Source organism: Orycteropus afer, unplaced genomic scaffold, assembly GCF_000298275.1.
Source record: "Orycteropus afer afer isolate SDZICR_OR568_19922 unplaced genomic scaffold, OryAfe1.0 scaffold00717, whole genome shotgun sequence".
Classification (NCBI taxonomy): domain Eukaryota; kingdom Metazoa; phylum Chordata; class Mammalia; order Tubulidentata; family Orycteropodidae; genus Orycteropus; species Orycteropus afer.
The window spans coordinates 1,033,506-1,052,792 of NW_006922304.1; the positions used below are offsets into that span (position 1 = coordinate 1,033,506).

The 19,287-nt window shown below is 45.5% G+C and overlaps 1 protein-coding gene across 1 annotated transcript in view; it reads left to right on the plus strand.

The window, feature by feature from the left end:
• The window catches only part of CDS2 (CDP-diacylglycerol synthase 2), a 59,079-nt gene extending 53,740 nt beyond the window's left edge, over positions 1-5,339 (plus strand). The window contains exons 11-14 of the mRNA XM_042783175.1: positions 2,126-2,278; positions 4,059-4,178; positions 4,843-4,946; positions 5,207-5,339. Coding sequence (XP_042639109.1) covers positions 2,126-2,278; positions 4,059-4,178; positions 4,843-4,946; positions 5,207-5,339 — 510 coding nt within the window. The remainder of the gene's footprint in view (positions 1-2,125; positions 2,279-4,058; positions 4,179-4,842; positions 4,947-5,206) is intronic.
• The last annotated feature ends 13,948 nt before the right edge of the window (positions 5,340-19,287 follow it).

A 19,287-nucleotide genomic window follows, 5' to 3' on the forward strand; every position in this document is an offset into this window, starting at 1 on the left:
ATTAAGGGAAATTGTTAAAAGCAGACCAATCTTACAAGAGATGCTAAAGGGACTCCTTTGGACAGAGAAGCAACAACAGCCAACAACAACTGACCATTAACACACATGATGATATAACCCAGAAACCAACCCAGCTATGGAAGTATCCAAAGTAAATAAGCCTATAAGATTATGAACAGGGAACCAGAGACATCAATTGACAAAAGAGAACAACTACAAACCAAAAAGAGGGAAAAAACTGTGTTGTTACAGAACTTCTAAATGGTAGGCATGTCAACTACAAGACAACTACAAGATAGAACAGACTGTTCTAAACTGGGGAAGAAAATTGTAAATCACAGGATAACCTCAAAGAAAAATGATAAACCTTCACGTCAAAATCAAAAAAGAGGACCACAAATATTTAGCAAATACTCAAACAATGGCAACAAAGGAAGTGATAACACAATTCATAAACAAAACAAGCTCAGCATAGAAAATTATATGGAATAAAGAAATCTAACCTATGAAAAAGCACATAACTAAAATGACAGCAACAAATTCATATTTGCCGATAATTACGTATCTGGCAAGGGACTTATCTCTAAGATTTATAGAAAACTCCAATGCCTCCACACCAAAGGAATTAAGAATCCAATTAAAAAATGGGCAGAAGACATGAATAGACACTTCACCAAGGAGGATATTCAGGTGACCAGCAAATACACGAAGAGATGCTCACAATTTTTGGCCATCAGAGAGATGCACGTGAAAACAACAATGAGGTACTGTGTCACTCCAGCACTGATGGCAGGGTTCAATGAGACAGAAAATAACAAATGCTGGTGGGGATATGGAGAGATAGGGACTCTCATACACTGCTGGTGGAACTGGGAAGTGATGCAGCCACTGTGGAAAGCAATATGGTGATTCCTTAGAAAGCTGGAATTGGAGATAGCATTTGACCCAGGAATCCCATTACTAGGTATATATCCTAGAGAGGTGAGAGCCAGGACAGGAACAGATATATGTATGCTCATGTTCATCGCAGCACTATTTACAATAGCAAAAAGATGGAAACAGCCTACATGCCCATCAGCGGAAGAGTGGATGACCAAACTATGGTACATACACATAATGGAGTGCTACGCAGCACTAAAGAATAATGTAGAGTCTGCTAAACACCGCATAATACAGATGAACTTGGAGGACATTATGCTGAGTGAAATAAGTCCATCATAGAAGGACAAATATAGTATTAGTTCGTTGTTGTGGAGGGTCAAGGAAAGGTTTATATATGGAGGGAAACTTTCTTTGTTGGTTGCCAAGGGTGGTAGGGGAGGAGAAGGAACACTGCAAGAAAAAAAAAAAAAAGCATTGACCCATGTCACTTTAGTTTTGTGTATATAACTGTACATGAATTATATTTTAATAAAATGCATTTTTTGTGTGTGTTGAGTTTTTTTATTAATTAATTAATTTTTTAAATTGTGATTTGGGTGAAAATTTACAGAGCAAGTACACTTTCCATACAGCAGATCACATACACTTTGTCTCATGACATTGACCACAATTTAGCACAATGCAACATCTCCTCTCCCACTTCCTCCCAATAGCTACCGCTTCCCTGTGTCCATCCCTCCATGCACTCCTACCCCCTGAGCTGTCTCCCTGTGCCTGAGCAGCCCTTCTTTCTTGCTTGTTTTCGCCAAGGAGTGTATCTACCTCAGGTAAATGCTCAACTAGTATGCCTGTCTATTGCTTGGCTTGAAGCCAAGAATAAAGTAAATATCTAGTTATAAAGCCAAATGAAAAAAAAAAAAAAAAGATCCTGAGGGTAATCTGAATGAAGAGAAGCTGCTTGTGGTTCTTCACCCAAATTCCTTCAAGTCTTGCCTGGATTCTTTTATGACCTGGGTGTTTGGACAAGTGTGTATGTATTTGTGGCCTGTGGGACTTCAGATGGCCATGAACGTTTTTTTTTTTTTTTTTAAATTGTGGTAAAATACCCATGTAGTAAGATATAAGCCTCCGTTTCCCACACAGCTAGCAGTTAGGTGGTTGACACGGTGAGGAACAACATGTAGGTGGTATCTGCCGGGCAGGCTGGATGGCTCGAACTTGTTCATCTGTTCTTCATCCTCAGCTGTCGTATGTAATGTCTGGGTACAGATGCTTCGTCTGCCCTGTGGAGTACAACAACGACACCAACAGCTTCACGGTGGACTGTGAGCCCTCAGACCTGTTTCGCCTGCAGGAGTACAACATTCCTGGGTTGATCCAGTCAGTCATTGGCTGGGTATGTAGATGGGTGAACAGCCTCTCTTTGGATAGTGACTACAAAGCAAGAAGCCCCCTCCCATAAACAGAAAACAGAAACACCTGGCTTCCTCCCTTCCCAAAGCTGTAAGACCTAGGATGAAGGATAGTCGTTCAAGCCAGTTCATGGTGAGGGCAGGAAGAGACCCTTCCTTCCACCTCAAATCATTGAGACCAGTGGTTCTCAGTGTGTGCTTTGTTCCTGGGCTCCCGAGGGGCCCTGAAATCCTTTCTAGGAGGTCCACAGAAGTCATATTTTCGTATTAATCCTATGACAGACATCGTTTGGCTTTTCCACTTTGTTGGCATTTGCCACGATGGCGCAAAAGCTTTGGTGGGTAGCACTGTTGGCCCCTTAGCATGAATTAAGGCCGTGGCTCCAGATTGTGCTAAAAGTCAGTGGATTCTTCATGCCTTACCAAAAAACAAACACTGCCGTTGAGTCATTTCCGACTCATCGTGATCCCTCCTTGGGTTTCTGAGGCAGTATCTCTACAGAAGTAGATTGCCTAGCCTTCCTTCTGAGGAGTGGCTGGTGGGTTTGAACCAGCAGCTTTCTGGTTAGCAGTCATATGCCTTAGGCACTACACCACCAGAGCTCCTTCACACTTGCAGGAAAAAGAGCCTGTTTCATTTAAGAGTATCTGTGATGAACTAGTAAAATTAACACTTTTGTTAAGTTTTGATCCTTGAATATACATTTTTTAAAAATGCTCTGTCACAAAATGGAAAGCATGCATAAAACGAAAGCTAAAGTGTGGTGCCTCCAAGTACAAGGCTTGCTCGAAGGAGAGGCATTTGTACACTTATTTGAATTGTGAGCTGAACTGACTTCTTTTTTTCTAGAAACATAATTTTTACTTGAAAAGAACTGACAAGCTATCACTGTTCAGACTTGGTTGTTTGGCAGACATATTCTTGAAAATGAGCAGAGTGAGCCTGTCACTTCAAGGGAACAAGGGACAGTAATTGTCATCAGTGATAAATTTGGCTTATCAGTGAAAATTAGAATTTTAAAAACTTGTTTCTGCTGCTGTTGAGCTTGACACCTTCCTAATACATTGTCGCTCCTAACAAGGTCTGTGGTGGATAAGATGGTGTTTTGACATTATATAGTCAAATGTGTCTGCATTGGGAAGATTTACGTAACTTGCTGAACTCACATGGTGTTCCACAGTCGTACGTGAATGAAGACTCCATTCACAGTGCTTAGTGGTCTAGAGGGTTGGGCAATCCTACTTCCGTAGTGATACTGCCTCGGAAACCCAAGGAGGGGTCGCTATGAGTCGGGGCCGACTCGATGGCACATAACAACAACAACAACAGTGGTCTAGAGGAATTTTATGTAGCAGGGTACAGAAAGGTCATTGATAGGGTTACAGATTCCACAGCATACTTGCCTTTTCAGAAGCCACCACTTGTCAAATTCTGCTGCGTCAAAGAAGACTATCCACAGTTACCTAAAAAGACTACTAAAATACTCTTCCTTTACCAGCTGCATAATCTATGTAATGCTGGCATTTCTTTAACCAAGGCAACATATCACAACAGATTGAATGCAGAACATCTTTATGTCTTCAGTTAAGTCAGACATTTGTTACAGAAATGGTGTGTGTGGGGGGTGGGTTGGAGCCATTCTTCTCCCTATTTGTATGTCTGTGTGTTTGAAAGTATAGTTAGTTTCACAGGTGATTTATGCTAACACATAGTAAGACCAGGCCTGTGGGCATCTAACTTTCACTTTGTTGTATTCTCTTCAGAAAACGGTCCAGATGTACCCCTTCCAGATTCACAGCATTGCCCTCTCCACCTTTGCCTCGCTCATTGGCCCCTTTGGAGGGTTCTTCGCGAGTGGATTCAAGCGAGCCTTTAAAATCAAAGTAGGAGAACCGACTGTTCTGTTCCCTCATCTCCCAGCCAAGCTCCTCCCCATCTCATTCTCCCCCATCTTTACCCTACTGCCTTTTTCCACCAGCTCCTCCCCATCAACCACAACTTCCTTCAAAATACTGGGCTATTAATATGGTTCTTCTTGGCCTATGCACTGAATTTTAGGTGGATTGAATAAAAATTATGTTGCTTCCAAGAAAATTCAATAGTTGGATTTTCAGTTATATGTTAATGTTAAGTAACCCAACCCACTGCCATCGAATCAGTTCTAACTCATAGTGATCCTATAGGACAGAGTAGCACCGCCCCATAGTTTTCAAGACTGTAAATCTTCATGGAAGCAGACTGCCTCATCTTTCTCCCACAGGGTGGCTGGTGGATTTGAACTGCCAACCTTTTGGTTAGCAGGCCTAATGCCTTAACCACTGTACCACCAGAACTTTGGTTAACATAGCTTCCTATAAAAGGGAATTTTGTAATTTAACAAGATTGTGTTCTATTATAGCCTCAGCATTTGAATCAGTATTTCATTCTCACCTTCTGTTGATCCCAGCTACTCAGGACAGGAGCTGGATATGGAGGTGGGACTTTCAGGCTGGGGTTTGGTCATTGGCTGAGTCCAGGCTCATTGATCTTTCCCCCTGTCTGTAACAGGATTTTGCCAATACCATTCCTGGCCATGGAGGCATCATGGATCGCTTTGATTGCCAGTATCTGATGGCCACCTTTGTCAATGTGTACATTGCCAGTTTCATCAGGTATAGTGCCTTTTCCATCTGACCCAAGAGGGTAGAATTTTAAGTATGGTGAGGTGCAAGAATTGTACCTACATCTATCTAGTTCAAGTCAGAAGCATGCCAAATATGAATGCAGTTTTCAGTTGTGACGTTTATGGATTCTATGAGACCTCACTGGCCTCCATTAGTTTAGATAAACCAAAGGTCAGACCAGCCACTCGGATGATTGTACCCTGGAGCCGTGCTCCAGCTCAGCACTGTCTCTCCTCTGTCTGTTCCAGGGGCCCTAACCCGAGCAAGCTGATGCAGCAGTTCCTGACCCTGCGGCCAGACCAGCAGCTGCACATCTTTAACACGCTCAAGTCTCACCTAACCGACCAGGGGATGTTGACAGCCGCCACAGAGGATGAGTAGGGGCTGCCCGGCTGGGAGAGCAGGAGCAGCACTAAGCAAGGGGCAGGTCTCAGGCAAGACCAGCTGGTGTGTGACTTAAACGATGACAAGGCTTCAACTCACTTTTTAAAAAAAAAATTTTTTGTGTGTGTGGTAGAGTTTTTTTCATTGTGGGTTAAAAAAATCTGTATATATAGTCTATGTGTTTATGATTTGGATTGTGAGTGAGCATAGCTTTGAGTTGGAAAGAAGTCACAGGTGTAAATCCATCTGGGTTTTTTAAACAACAGTATTTAACAATCTGGAAGACAGTGTTGCCCAGCTTGAGAGCATCTGCATGGTGGTTCTAGCCCCCTGTCAATTGAACTAATTCTGGGCTGAATCAGAGAACAGTGAGCATCGTGTCTGACAGGTTCAAGGGGACCTGGCTTACTGTCTCTGCAGCTGCCCCACTGGCAGGGAAGAGGTGCTGTGTGGCTTGGGTGTCTTTGCTGGACTGGAGCGCTTTCACCTGAGTGCTTCTTTAGTAATCCTTGCCTTGGGGCTCTGAGAGAAAGGTAGCCTTCTGCTGGGCTAAAGGGATGCAGGTTTATGAATCACATAAGCATTTCATCTGCACCAAAATCCTGCAGGGTATAAGCTCTGCTCTGTAATACGGTTTCACCTTACTTCATCACAGCCTGAAGGAAGGTTTCAGTTTTTAATTTTTTAAGAAAGCATGAAAAATTATTTATAGTTAGTCTGAAACAAAGCAAAACAAACAGAAACAAAAAACACACTGTAATATTTCAGATGTCTGCAGTAGAATGTATTGTACCTGAGCCCTATCCCACGGGTGTTAGGCTCAAGTGTGCTCTATGGGGCAGTCCAGAGAACTGTGTCTTTTCAGGGATGTTGCTGTTCACGTGTGTGTGGTAGACTGTTGCTGCTGAATCCCTCCTGGGCTTTCTCGTTAGGCAGGGAGCAGAGGGACGTGGCATCTAGTTATTCATGCATCCTTTATCCTACCACCATTAGCTGCTGTGTTGTGTATATACTACTCTTAAAGGTGAATGTGTGTCTGGGTGTTTGCTTTAAGAATCACTTTTTTCAGTTATGCCACAACTTCACTGAAAAATCTGAGTCCTGCTTAAAACTATGGGAAACCTAACCCATGAGAGGTTTGGTTATTCTGAAGATTAAATGCATATTTTTTATATAATGTGACCAGTTTATATGTAGTTTGTATCTTACTGGGGGACCTCTTATTTTTTTTTTAAACTGTGATTTATGTTTTTCTTTCTCTAAATACAGGAGTGTGATTGACTTTGGGAAGACACATTCTTTGTCAGGGCAGCGCACAATGGAGTGTAGTTGAGAGGACTTGGGGCCCAAATACGTTACATGATTCCATGCCATGGTTGTTTTCATTGCCAAGTGAGGGCGTGAAGATTTGCTTCAGCACCTTGCCTGTTCTTGTTTTTTTTTTTTTTTAAATCTGCCTTCCTGGTTCCTTGCGAGCTCTTAGCTCAGATCCTGGAAGTGCCCTGGTGATATTGAACTCCCAGGTCACTGTGTGAATGTCCACACGTATGAAGCATTGAAGCCACATCTTTCTTCTCGACTTTCACTTCCATTTCCGCTGAGTGGCTCCTTTTTCAAGGTCAAGGCCCTTTCAGAACAAAATATGCACCAGGGCTCTCAGTCTGGGTCCTGGTTTTTGGGCCATCTCCTAATCCCCTTTTCCGTGATGCTGGCTAAGCAGCTTCATGTTACTGGGGGCTGCTTTAGGGATTGAGTCCTGTCCTGGGCACCAGAGGAAACAAAAAAACCCAGCACTGTCGGGCCTTTTCTAAATGCTGGTCTTTAAGATGAGTCAGTATCGCAGCAACAAATCCTAAACAGTGAAGGTGATAATGACAGTTTTCTAATTGAAGAAGGACCATAGCTCCCCAAACCTGACACAGAAGCATGCCTCATTTGCCCTGTATTGGCCCGTGTGCACATTGGTGGGGTCTTTGGGTTGAAAGAGGGACCCTCAGGGCTGGGTCCAACATCAGAGACACACTCTTGAGCCAGGCTGCCTTTTGGGATCAGGGAGCCTGGCAGTGGCAGGCTGGGAAATCCTAGAGCCAGCCTGTGGGTAGGTTGGAATCCTGGAAACTGCAGCTAGAGACCCATCAGAGCTGCCAGCAAGAAGGCCGGTGGATCAGCTTGAGCTTTCTTTTCTGCACATTTCCTCACATCCTTGCTGGTGAAATAGCCTAGTCTGGTAGCCAGGAGAACACTGCCCCCTTGTGTCTGTATAGCACATTGTTGTCCTTTCTCCTGTTTATAACCTCACCACAAACAAGATTGGGAGACTGTTTTAACACACCTGTGTCAGATCTTAATGGGTGGCATGATTTGCTTCAGATCCCTTCCCCACCCCTCCACCCCCTTCTAAATAAAATGAAACAATCGAAGCTCTCTGTGTGTCCTCCCTTGCTGTGAATCCAGTTCACTTCCATGCATGGTTTTATGTTTCCATTTGTTCATGTATTTCTAAACATTACGTAGTCCTGGTTTAGAGCCTTTTTTGCTTGTTTTCCAGTTTGTGCCCTACATTCTCACAACAGCCTCTTGAGTGCCTCAGGCTTGTGTCATTAGGAGACTGAGGGGCCAGCAGAGGGAGTGAAAGGGAGCAGGCTTCCAGCTCACGTGATTGAGTTTGGGCTCTGTCTGTTTGGGCTTTGCCTGCCAGGACAAGGACTAGGTTGGCCCCAAGCTCCACTTACCTGTGAGAAATTGTTGTACATGAGCCTGAACATCTGCAGCATTCCTTCCCTCAGACTCTTGAGACCTGACCTTCTTCACTGGTTAGGAGCAAAAAGCTTGAGTTGCTCATAACTAGCGACATAAGGAGTTGGATCAGCATCTTCAGAGGGTCAGCATGGCAACCATGAGCCTAGGTGCCCTTCCTGATGCATTTAGTCATGACAGCTCACACGGCTCCAAGTCCTCGCCCTTTGTGCATGCCTGTGCCACCCCTTAACCTCTCAGCATCGGAAGGCGCACATTTCTGTTTTACTCCTGAAATTGAAACTCTCTAAGGCCGCATGGGGCTCATAATTGATGCTTACTACTTTTTTCTGTTTTATATTCTGAGCATTTTAGTAGCTGTAGCGTGACTACATTTGTTCTTAGTGTCGTGTAGTTCTGTAATGTGTATTAGAAATGAATTTCTATTTTCACAAGAGGTGAAATGTAACTTCACCTCACACCAGGGAACTTTGGACCCCTCTTTCTGGTATTTCTTTCCCCCCACTGAGCTTTTTTCCTGTAACTTAATCTAATTTATGTATGAAAATCCCAAAGGTTTATTCTAAGGGAGACCAAACAGACCCTGCGATTTGATTCTAAGCTGGTTGCTGAGTTGGCTCGAGTGTGACTCTGATGGGTCCTTGTATTCAGACCTTCAGGAGTCACTCTGCTCCTGGCAGGCTCAGGACCCTCCCAACTGTGGACAGAGGTGGGAAGGGAAGATGTGAATGACACAGGACAAAGAGTGTCATTGCTGAGAACACCATCTGGCATCTATGGCCATGGCACTCTGTAGGAAACAAGTGCATGGTGGATTCCCATGGGTAGATTTTCATCACTCCGCCAAATGTAGCCTATCACTGCCCAAACTGCTTCCTGTTTTAGTAATGTCTAGGCACAGCCCTTCCTGGGTTCTAGCTGCTGTGGTGAAGATGAAAGCCCAAGGGGAAGATGAAGATGTCCAGGTGACCGTCATGGACACATCACAGGACACACTGTGGCAGACTCCCACTGTGCTTGCTGAGCGTAGGACACAGAGCAGCTAGAGCACAAACTGTCAGGGCCCCAAAGAGGGGCTAATTCTTGGGCAGAACTGTATTATTTTGTCCTTTTCTTGGTCAAAACAAACTTCTGTTCCCCATACTACTTTCTATTCATTTGCCCAGCCTGCAGTTTTTAAAGGGATCAAAAGCTCTTACTTCCTGTCTTGGTTTCCCCTAGTTGGGTGGGTGCTAGGATTTGGACCTCGTGGTGATGATGTGTGGAGCCTTATTTAAGAGCTCTGTTAGGCCCACCTCCTCTTGGTCTTGGCCTCTCCTCACTCACAGCCCCACAGAAAGGGGCCCCGTTCTCAGATTGGAGTACCTGCTGCTGACTGTATGCTGTGTTTCCCCTTGAAAGTGTCCTCATCATCCCCCATTCTCCCCCTCCCACCCATCAGGTTAAGCAGCAGTAACCTCACTCTCTTGGGTTCTTGGGGTTGGAGGCTGTCCTGGGGCTGCCTGTTCATTCACTGAATAAGGCTTTCACCACTTGTGTGGGGACCACGTTTTCCTAGGCAGAGAGATTTCACTGGGAGGGTAGTTTGAGAGGTATAGTTTGGATGCTGAAGTGTTGGAGTTTTTAGGACAAGTTGATGGTTTATGTGAATAGAGCAGCAGAAAAAAGTGAAATGGAGGGTTTTCTGGCCAGCAGTTTTCAAATCTCTTGGCTATTTAAAGGTCCTGTCCCCTCCTCCATCAAATGCCTATCTGCATGGGACCTTATGTCTTTATTCTTGAGGCGATTCTTGAGTCAGTGAGATGCCAGCCTGTTTATTAATAACAATTGCAATAATAGTAATAGTGCTCTATATGCATCAGACACAGTATGAAGGATTTATATACATTATCCCTTTTAATCCAGAAAACAGTTTTTGATTAGGTATTATTATTCCATTTTATGGACAAGGAAGCTAAGACATCTTGACTGAGGCTGAGAACAGTGGTTGGGAAGCTGGACTTTATGCCCAAATAGTCCTAGGTCTGAGTCCTGCCTTGCCACTGACTAGCCGCATGACCCTGGTTACTTAGCAGCTCTAAGCATCCGACTCTGACCAGTTGGGTCTGATAATAGCATCTTCCTCGTGGGAAGGATTGCTGTGAGGGTTTAGTGAGATAATGCATGTAAGCCTTTAGCCTAGTGCCTGACACATAGTAAGTACGCGGTAAATGGTAGTTATTTTTGTTGCACTCAGCTGGTAGTTTGAACCCAGGTTGGTGGAATGCCTCGGCCTTGAGCTCTTCTTCACCACACTGCCGCCCACCATGCAGGCAGCCGGGGGTGGGGTAGGGGTGGGAGTGGGTTCATGATCTAGACGGTGACCACGCCATGCTGAGAGAAGCCATCCAGCCTTCATCTGCAGGGTCTCCGTGCTTTGAACCACATGGAGATGGTGAGCCTGATGAAAAATGCCATAAGGGTGTTCAAAGCAGGGCTTCAAAATGGTTCATTCCCGGTTGATCCCTGGCTGAAAAGTTGCATTTCCACCCCTGGTGTACTCAAATCAGAGTCCACATTTTTAACAGGATCCTCAGGTGATTCTTATGTACACTTAAGAATCACCTGAGGATCTTGTTAAACTGTAGATTAATCCATAATGAACTGGTTTGAAGCCCTGGTTTAGAGGTGCTCTCCTTTTCCTGGTGGGAATGGGTTGCATGAAAATCTTGCCAACTTCCTGCTGCCCCTGATCTGGACCACCTGTGGAGGAGGTGGTGCCTCCTCTCCTTGGACAGTGAGAGCTGTTGGTGACCCTCTCTGGACCCCACTTCCCTCTTGGCCAAAGACTGCTCTGTGCACACACCCAGGGCCTGCAGCACTTCCTGTGTGGGCAGGCATTCCAGGGCCAGGAACAGTGGAGAAACAGACACCTCTGCAGCAGATTCCAACAAGCCCAAAGCTTAAAACCCTTCTGTCCATACCTGTACAATATGACAATCTGTGACTGTGTACTTTGTTCATTCTTAAAAGTATTAACAGAGTACAAGCAGGTGACCCACTGAGGACAGATGACACGAGGTGTTTCTGCTGGATTCTACGTTAACAAAGGGCCAACTGGGGGATTCGTGAGTGAATGGAGGACAGGGACTGGATAGAATGAAAAATATTTTTTTCAGCTTATTAGTTTTCTGAGTGGAGAATGAGAAGAGTTGGCAGGTAGGTGTGTGTGTGTGTGTGCGTGTGTGTGTGTGTTGGAATGTTCTTCATTTTGAAGGAATGGTGTTGACTAACTGGACCCGTGAAATTCTCTCAAGTCAGTGGAATAATAATAGCTTAGAACTACTGGTGTGGCTGTGGATTGCTTCCTGGGTATTAATGGGGAATGATGACCGGACGCCAGAGGTTCATGGCTAGTATTTAAAAAATGGTCTCTACCCTTTGGTTAATAAGTGAAGTTGTGACTGGCTTGAATCAAGGAAGAATGGCCATGGCTGTGTTTAATAAAAAGCTGCTGTGACAGGCTGGGCTTGCCTGGGAGAACCTTTCGCCTTCTGACACTTCTCACCAGACCTGGTGCTCAAGCCCTTAGTGTTCAAGCCGGTGGAGCCAGGCAACGTTTGAATCTATAGAGAAAAAGGCCAGACCGGAGGCTTGGGTCTCTGGGCATTGGGCTGAGAATGCTTGCCCAGTGGTGTCCTGGGGGTTGATGAGACCCAACTCTCAGCAGCCCCAAAGGTCTTGCCCTGTAAATGGTGCCCAGAGGGTTTAGCCACCTGGTGATTTTCTTCCAAGTTAAGTTGTATTTGCTGACATCACCCACAGGGCTCTTCCTTGGCTGCAGGAGTCAGGTTCATGTACTGGCTTTGGGTGAAGGAACACTGGAATAGAAATGGGGTAAGAGGATTTTTAGCAAGTAGAGTGTTCTCTTATGTGTTTCCCTTGTGTGCTATTTCTTTTAAGCCCTATGCACATAGTGTGGGGGTGGGGGGTTTAGTATACTCTGCTGCTTTCCATCACACTGGCTGGGTCCCTGCAGGCTGGCTATGTAGGGAAGAGCTGAGAACCTTTGGAGTTGGTGCTGATGCCAAGTTTTAATCTTTACTGATGTTTAATACCTTCCTAAACGGAGGGGGGAGACCAAAGTGGTAGACAGGAGCAATGCTCAAGGACCCTTCTGGTGAAGTATCTTGGGAACCCAGGTGTTGTTGAGTGAGTGGGGCACAGCTGTGGATATCCTTCTTAATTCTGCCCTCTCAGGATCTCTTAAAAGTGAAAGTTTCCCAAAAGCTAGAGATGGCCTTCCCTCCCCCTCTGGGGAGGTGTTAGTGCTTTGAATACCAGGCAGACTTCCCCCACGTCCCTGCCAGGGTCTCTGCTGCCAGAGGTCAGCCCTGTGTTGACCCTACCCTGGCCCCTCTGATGGGGGAAAGCCCTTTCTGTGGGTCAGCTTCTTTGTACCCTGTTTGTGTGGACGAACAAGATAGAATTAAGTAACTTTTCCCTGATAGGCTGGGTGTTAACATTCAGTTTTCCTGCTGCCCTCAGACACAGGTGACCTTGAGGCAGCTCTTAGATATGTGTGGAGCCTGTGTGATGGTCCTGAGGGCCTGTCCAGACAGGTGTGTCCCTGTGTGCTGCTGCTATATTGTTAGTGGCTTAGTGCTCACAAATCGATGTTTCTGCCACGGCTGACCTTTGTCTGTGCACCGTTTGATCAATGTTGACCTTATGTAGATTCTTTGTAAACGCAATTGATACAATGTACAGTGGAAAATACTTAACCTTATTTATATACCTGAACGTTGCTATCATACAAATAAACATATATTAAATTCTAGATTGTGTGTGGTTTTTGATTGGGAAGAGTGCCTTTTAAAGGCCAGGGTGCAGAAGGGGCATGGTGACCTGGCAGGGGGTGTGGGGGAGGAGGGCATTCTTGGAACCAGTGTTACTTCTCAGCATCATCGGTGCTGCCAGCGGCTCTCTGCTCGTGGGGACACATTCTTCCCTTGACCTTCACAACTTGCTCTCTTGGTTTTCCTCCCCTCTGTTTGTGTCCCCTCTGCCTTCTATCTGGTGTTTCTTCTGCTCGTCTCTTAGGTGGTGGCATTCTGTCTGAGGCACCCTCATGCCTCTTTCTCTCCCTTGGGTGTTCTCATCTATTCTCAGGACTTAAATCCCCATTACTTGGGGCTTTCTCAGGTCTGTGTCTCCAGCCTAGATGGAGTATATATTCAGTTGCCTGCTAGGCCTCTTCATCTAGATGTCTGTTGCTTGCTTAAAACTTTGCATGATGGAACCCAAACCCATGCCTTTTTCCTAAGTCTGCACTTAACCCAGTGCTCTTTATTTTATTTAAAAAAAAAAATTTTTTATTGTGATTTGGGTGAAAGTTTACAGAGCAAATTTATTTTTCATACAGCAGTGCATGCACATTTTGTCTCATGACATTACAGTTTCCCACAATGTAACAGCTCTCTTCCCACTTCCTCCCCATAGTTAACTCTTGCCTGTATCCTTCCCTCCCATGGCCTTCTGCCCCCTGTACTGTCTCCCTGTGCAAGTGCTGCCTTTCTTTTCTCCCACAATTGATTACTCCAAGGAGTGTATCTACATGATGTAAACGTTCACCCATATGCCTGTCATTGTTTGGCTGGAAGCCACGGGAGTGAGTTCAGTTCCAGACCTGAAGGATGGCTAGAGGCCATGCATAGTCTCAGGGGTCTCACCAGTTTCTATCAGACCAACCAACCTGGTCTTTTTTTTTTTCCCCAATGATTTTGAGTTTTGTTCCACATTGTTCTCCCACTCTACCCAGGATCTCCTACATAGATCCCCCTCCAAGTGGTTGACAGTGGTAGCTGGGCACCATCTAGTTCTTCAACCTAGTGCTCTTTAACTCCCCATCTGTCTGCCACACACATTGGTGACTAGGAGTCATCTAATAGTAGCCAAGTCCTGCTTGTTCTACCGTCTAAATAACCCTCACATTCATCCTCATGGCCATCCCCCGGCCAAGTCCTATTTTCCTACCAGGATTTCTATGGAAGCCCTTGGCTGCCCCCTTGAGCCTGACTGGCTCTTCCAAAGCCTTCCTCACACTGTAGTTAGATGAGCTTTCTCTGCTTGAGGGTGGAAGCAGGGGACCAGTGAGGAGGGATAGTGACAGTTAAGGTAAGAGCTCATGGTGGGTCAGCTCAGGGTGGTGCAGTGTGAAATGGTCAGTCCACTCAACTTTGCTGATGGATCAGATATGAGATGTGAGAGAGGGAGAGGAATAAAGGATGACTGTGAGGTTGGCCTGGGCAAATAGAAGAGTGGTGCTGCCATTTTTCTGACCTGAAGAAGACTGGGAGGACGGGCTTGAGCTGGGAGGCAGAATGGAAGGAGGAGCAGGAGTTTGGTTCTGATGGAATCTATTTGACATGCCTGTGAGATATGCACACTGGGGAGTCCAGCCCAGGAGAGTGGTGTAAGAGTGATTGGGGAATGGATGTTACTCTACACAGTGAACCAGAAGACTGGATGAGGTCATTGGTGGAGAAGAGTTGAGGCCCAAAGATGAGCCCCTCATTGTTCTTTCCAAGGCCCAGCCCTTCTTCCATTCAATGAGACAGCCCTCTCCCCTTCCACCCTCACACAATCCAGCTTCGTGCCTGGACGAAGGCCTGGATGGAGTTTGTCTTCAGGTGGCCCCACTCCCTCTGGGCAGCAGAGAAGCAGCTGTTAATCCTCTCCAACCCTGGGGGAAACGGGCCCAAATTCTCAAGGTCTGAGTGCCCTTTCTGAGAGGAGGAATTATGTCACCTTTACCTTTTTGGTGTCTTGCAGGGACAAGGAGAGGGCATATAAGGCAAGAATGACTTCTATACATTTTCAGAGACCAGACAGTTGGGGTGAAAAACTTCAGAGAATGGACTTGTGGCGTGGCTACAACATAGCAAATCACGCACCATCATCTCCTCATTGTTACTAAGGAATGTAGCCAGTCCCAAAATCTCTCAGAACCCAGGGTGCTCTCAAATAGAATGAAGCCTACTGTCACTTCCCTTAATATGTTTTCTTAGTTTTAACAAGGAATGTCAGCACATTTTTAGGGTAAAAAAACACATCCATTAGACTGAGACTAGCTTCAGGGTAAATTCTGATTTTGATTTGACAGAGGTGATTGGGGTTGTTATTCTTGCAGCAAGGATGGCCACTGATCTTATCCACCTGGCCCTGGTTTCTCATATTCAGAGGGTTAGAGGCAAGCATTCTAAACCAGTGATTCTCAAACGTGGCCACATATTGGAATCCCAGTGCCCTAGCAGCACCCCAGGTCAGTTAAATCCAGTCTCTGAGGCTGGGACCCAGGCTTCAGCATTTTAAAAAAATTCCCTAGGTGATTGCAATGTGCAGCTAGGTTGAGGCCAGTGCTGTAAGTTCCACCCAGTGATTCCTCCCCTCTCAGGGACCACCCAAAGCTCTGTTGGAGCATCCCCAAGAGTGGCCTCCGGTGATCCTCTGGTATAATTATTGGGAAGTCCTTCTTCACATTGAACAGGATGACACATTATCTCCCATCACTTCCACCTAGTCCTCATTCTGCCTTCTGGCACCTCATAGACTGAGTCTGGTTTTTGCTTTGTGTGACAAGTGTCTGGGGGTGGTCCTAGGTGCCCTTACTACACAGTCTTTTTTTCCCCGAAGTTCCCATCTCAGTCTTCTCATTCTTTCTCACAAGAAAGGACTTCCAATCCCTTCATTATGCTGAGCAGTGTCTGGACACACACAAGCTTATCCTTTTTTAGGGTCCCCATCATTGCCCGTGGTAGGGAATTTGTGTATACATTGGAGAGGATGCTTATGGAGTCCTGTGGGAACTGCAGACCCCTAGGTCTCACCAGCCACTGCCCAAGAGGTAGCTGCTGCTACCTGGTAATCTCAAGGGTCCCTCCACCCTACCTATGGAAGAAGCTTTGCCTCCCCTCCTTGTTATTAACAGGAGCCATGGGAGGAAGCCCTGTGGGTAACAAAGCCACAGTCTCCTGTGGACTTCATGTTTACCAGAGAACCTGGAACCAGGAATCTGGGAAGCATGGTTGGTGGTTTTCCTTCTGGTGCAATTGTTTGTTTTTACTTTGAAATAATTTCAGAAGTATGAATAGTGCAATTTCCTACATCTTTACCCACATCCCTTGCATATGAACATTTTACCACATTTTTTTTCTTTCTCTTTTCTTTCTCTGTCTATTCACACATTTCTTCTGAATCATTTCAAAGTTGTAGTCATGATGATAGTCCTTTACCTTTAAATAGCATTGATATCATCTGTTAAGTTTATTCAGATTTCACCAATTATTCCAATAACATCCTTTATAAAAATATATGTTGTTGTTAGGTGCCATGAGATTGGTTTCATGAATTCCATGAGCCTGGGCCCATTGCCACACTTCATTTGCTGTGAAGTGAGTCTCTTGATCTGAGATAATGCTATGTGGGATACCATGACAGTGGATAAGGCATACTGTAAGTCCACAGATGGTAGTTTTGGCAGAAGCATTGCACATGGGGAAGACAAACCGTATCCAGAATAAATGTCTATTCCAGTAAGAACAAAACACTGCCTTTTCCATGGTGGAAGTGGTCTGATGTAATCAACCTGCCACCAAGTTGGTGGCTGATCACCCTGAGGAATAGTTCCATATCGCAGATTCAGTGTTGGTCTCTGCTGCTGGCAGATTGGGTACTTAGCAGTGACTGTGGTGAGTGGAAGTCCGTGTTGCTGAGCCATTCATAACCTCCATCCCTGGCACTATGGCTACTTTGTTCATGATCTTATTTGGCAATGACAGGAGTGGCTAGGGAAAGAGAATGATTTGTTTCCATAGAAAGTGTTATCCAATTGCTTGAACAATTTCTCTCAGAAAGATAGCACAAGGCTGGTCCCCATGAGGCAGAAGTTAAAGATATCTCAATTGTCCAAATTACTGTGCTACTCCATCATTTCAGACGTTAACTCCTCCAGTAATTTCCCCTTTCTTAGGGTTCTGTATTTCACTGTAATGCCTCACAGAACTCACGGACACCCATGGGATTGTCTCAAGTAGTAGTGGTGGAGGCTGGCAGGCTGGCAAGTCCCAGGTCTGTGAGTGGGTCTGGAGGATCCTCCAATTCTTGGGATTTGATGAACCTTGATCAGCAGATCAGATGATGGCTGCTATCCCAAATCCAGGGGTGAGCCAAAACACAAAACCGGAGCAAGAGGAAGGTGAACCTTCCCAGGAGATTCATAGGTATACCCTCAAGGAAGCTAAGGGTGGTGATTTGAATTATACCCTCCAGCAAGGCAGGACTCAAGATACATTCCACTTGTGTTGCTCCAACAGAAATAACCCAGTGGGTGTCTTAAACAATCAGCAGCTCTAGGCAAATCCTACCACAGAGTGGATTGACAGTCATTATAGGGAACAACTACTACCAGCTGCCCAGCCAAGTTGACACCCGACCTTAACTACCACACCACCCCAAACAGGCGTTCCAAATAGGATTTTCAATACATCACAGAATGGAGGACAATGGCTAGAAGGGCCACATCAAGTAATTCACCACACCTATCCACTGATAGTTAAAATCCTCTGCTGAGGTCACCCTTTGGTGAGTATTCACATGAGACACAAATATCTTTATGTCTGTGGCCCATTCAGAGAGGTCTGTCCACATACCTCTTCTCCATATCTCCCTGTCACCAATTTTCCTATCATGTTCCTTCAAGTCCCTGACCATCCAGTGAAACCATTGGCCACAGCTCATGAATCAGTATATAATTGCACATCTGGCCTTTTCTCCTTACAAACAAAATGAACAACCAGCTGCACTGCTTGGAGTTCTGCCCAATGGGAGGATTTCCCTTCACCACTGTCCTTCAGGGATGTTCTAGAAAGGGGCTGCAGTGCTGTTACTGTCCACTTTCGAGTGGGGCCTGCATGTCGTGCAGAACCATCTGTACACCAGGGATGAGTTTGCCTCAGTCAGCTGATCATAAAGAACTCCTCATGAGGCCATAGGTGCATACTGGGAGAGGTGTGAATGGAGTAGAGACCATAGGTATTTGGTCCATTTCCTCAGGTAACATACTTGTGCCCTCAAGTCTTGCTAGAGCCCGATCTCTTATATACCACTTCCATTTAATGATAGAGTGCTGTTGTGCATGTCCAACTTTATGAGTAGATTAGACAACATCCAGTTCATGATGGGCAGCTCAGGCTGCATGGTGACTTGGTGGCCCATGGTTAGGCATTCAGTCTCTGCTAAGGCCCAGTATCAAGCCAAAAACTGTTTGTCAAAAGGAGAGTAGTTATCTGCCGAGGATGGCAGAGCTTTGCTCCAAAGTCCTAAGGGTCTTTGCTGTGAGTTACCAATAGGGGCCTGGCAAAGGCTCTAACAGTATCTCTATCTGCCACTGTCATTTCAGGGAGCATTGGATCAGCCAGATCGTATGGCCCAAGTAGCAAGTGGCTTGCATGGCAGCCTGAACATGTTACAGAACCTTCTCTTGTTCTGGGGCCCACTCAAAACTAGCAGTTTTTCGAGTCACCTGATAAATAGGCTAGAGTAGTACACCCAAATGAGGATTACGTTGCCTCCAAAATCCAAAGAGGCTGACCAGGTGTTGCATCTCCTTTTTAGGTGTGGGAGGGGTCAGATGTAATAACTTAGTAGGAATATCTTGACATGTCCCACACCACTGGACCCCTAGAAATTTCACTGAGGTGGATGGTGCCTGAATTTTTGTTGGGTTAATTTTCCACCCTCTAGCATGTAGACGTTTCAGCAATAAGTCCAGAGTCATTGATACTTCTTCCTTACTAGGTCCAATCAGCATAATGTCATCAATGTAATGGACCAGTGTGACACCTTGTGGAAGGGAAAGATGATCAAGGTCCATGCAGCCAAATTATGACAGTGCTGGAGGATTGATATACCACTGAGGTAACATGATGGAAGTGTATTTATTGTTGGCTTTGCCAGCTGAAGGCAAATTGCTTCTGATGATATTTTGAAATTGGTATTGAGAAAAAGGCATTGGCCAGGTCAATAGCTGCATACCAGGTACTGTTGTTATGTTGTTGTTATGTGCCGTCGAGTCAAACCCGACTCATAGCGACCCCTCCTTGGGTTTCCGAGGCAGTATCACTACGGAAGTAGGATTGCCCAACCTTCC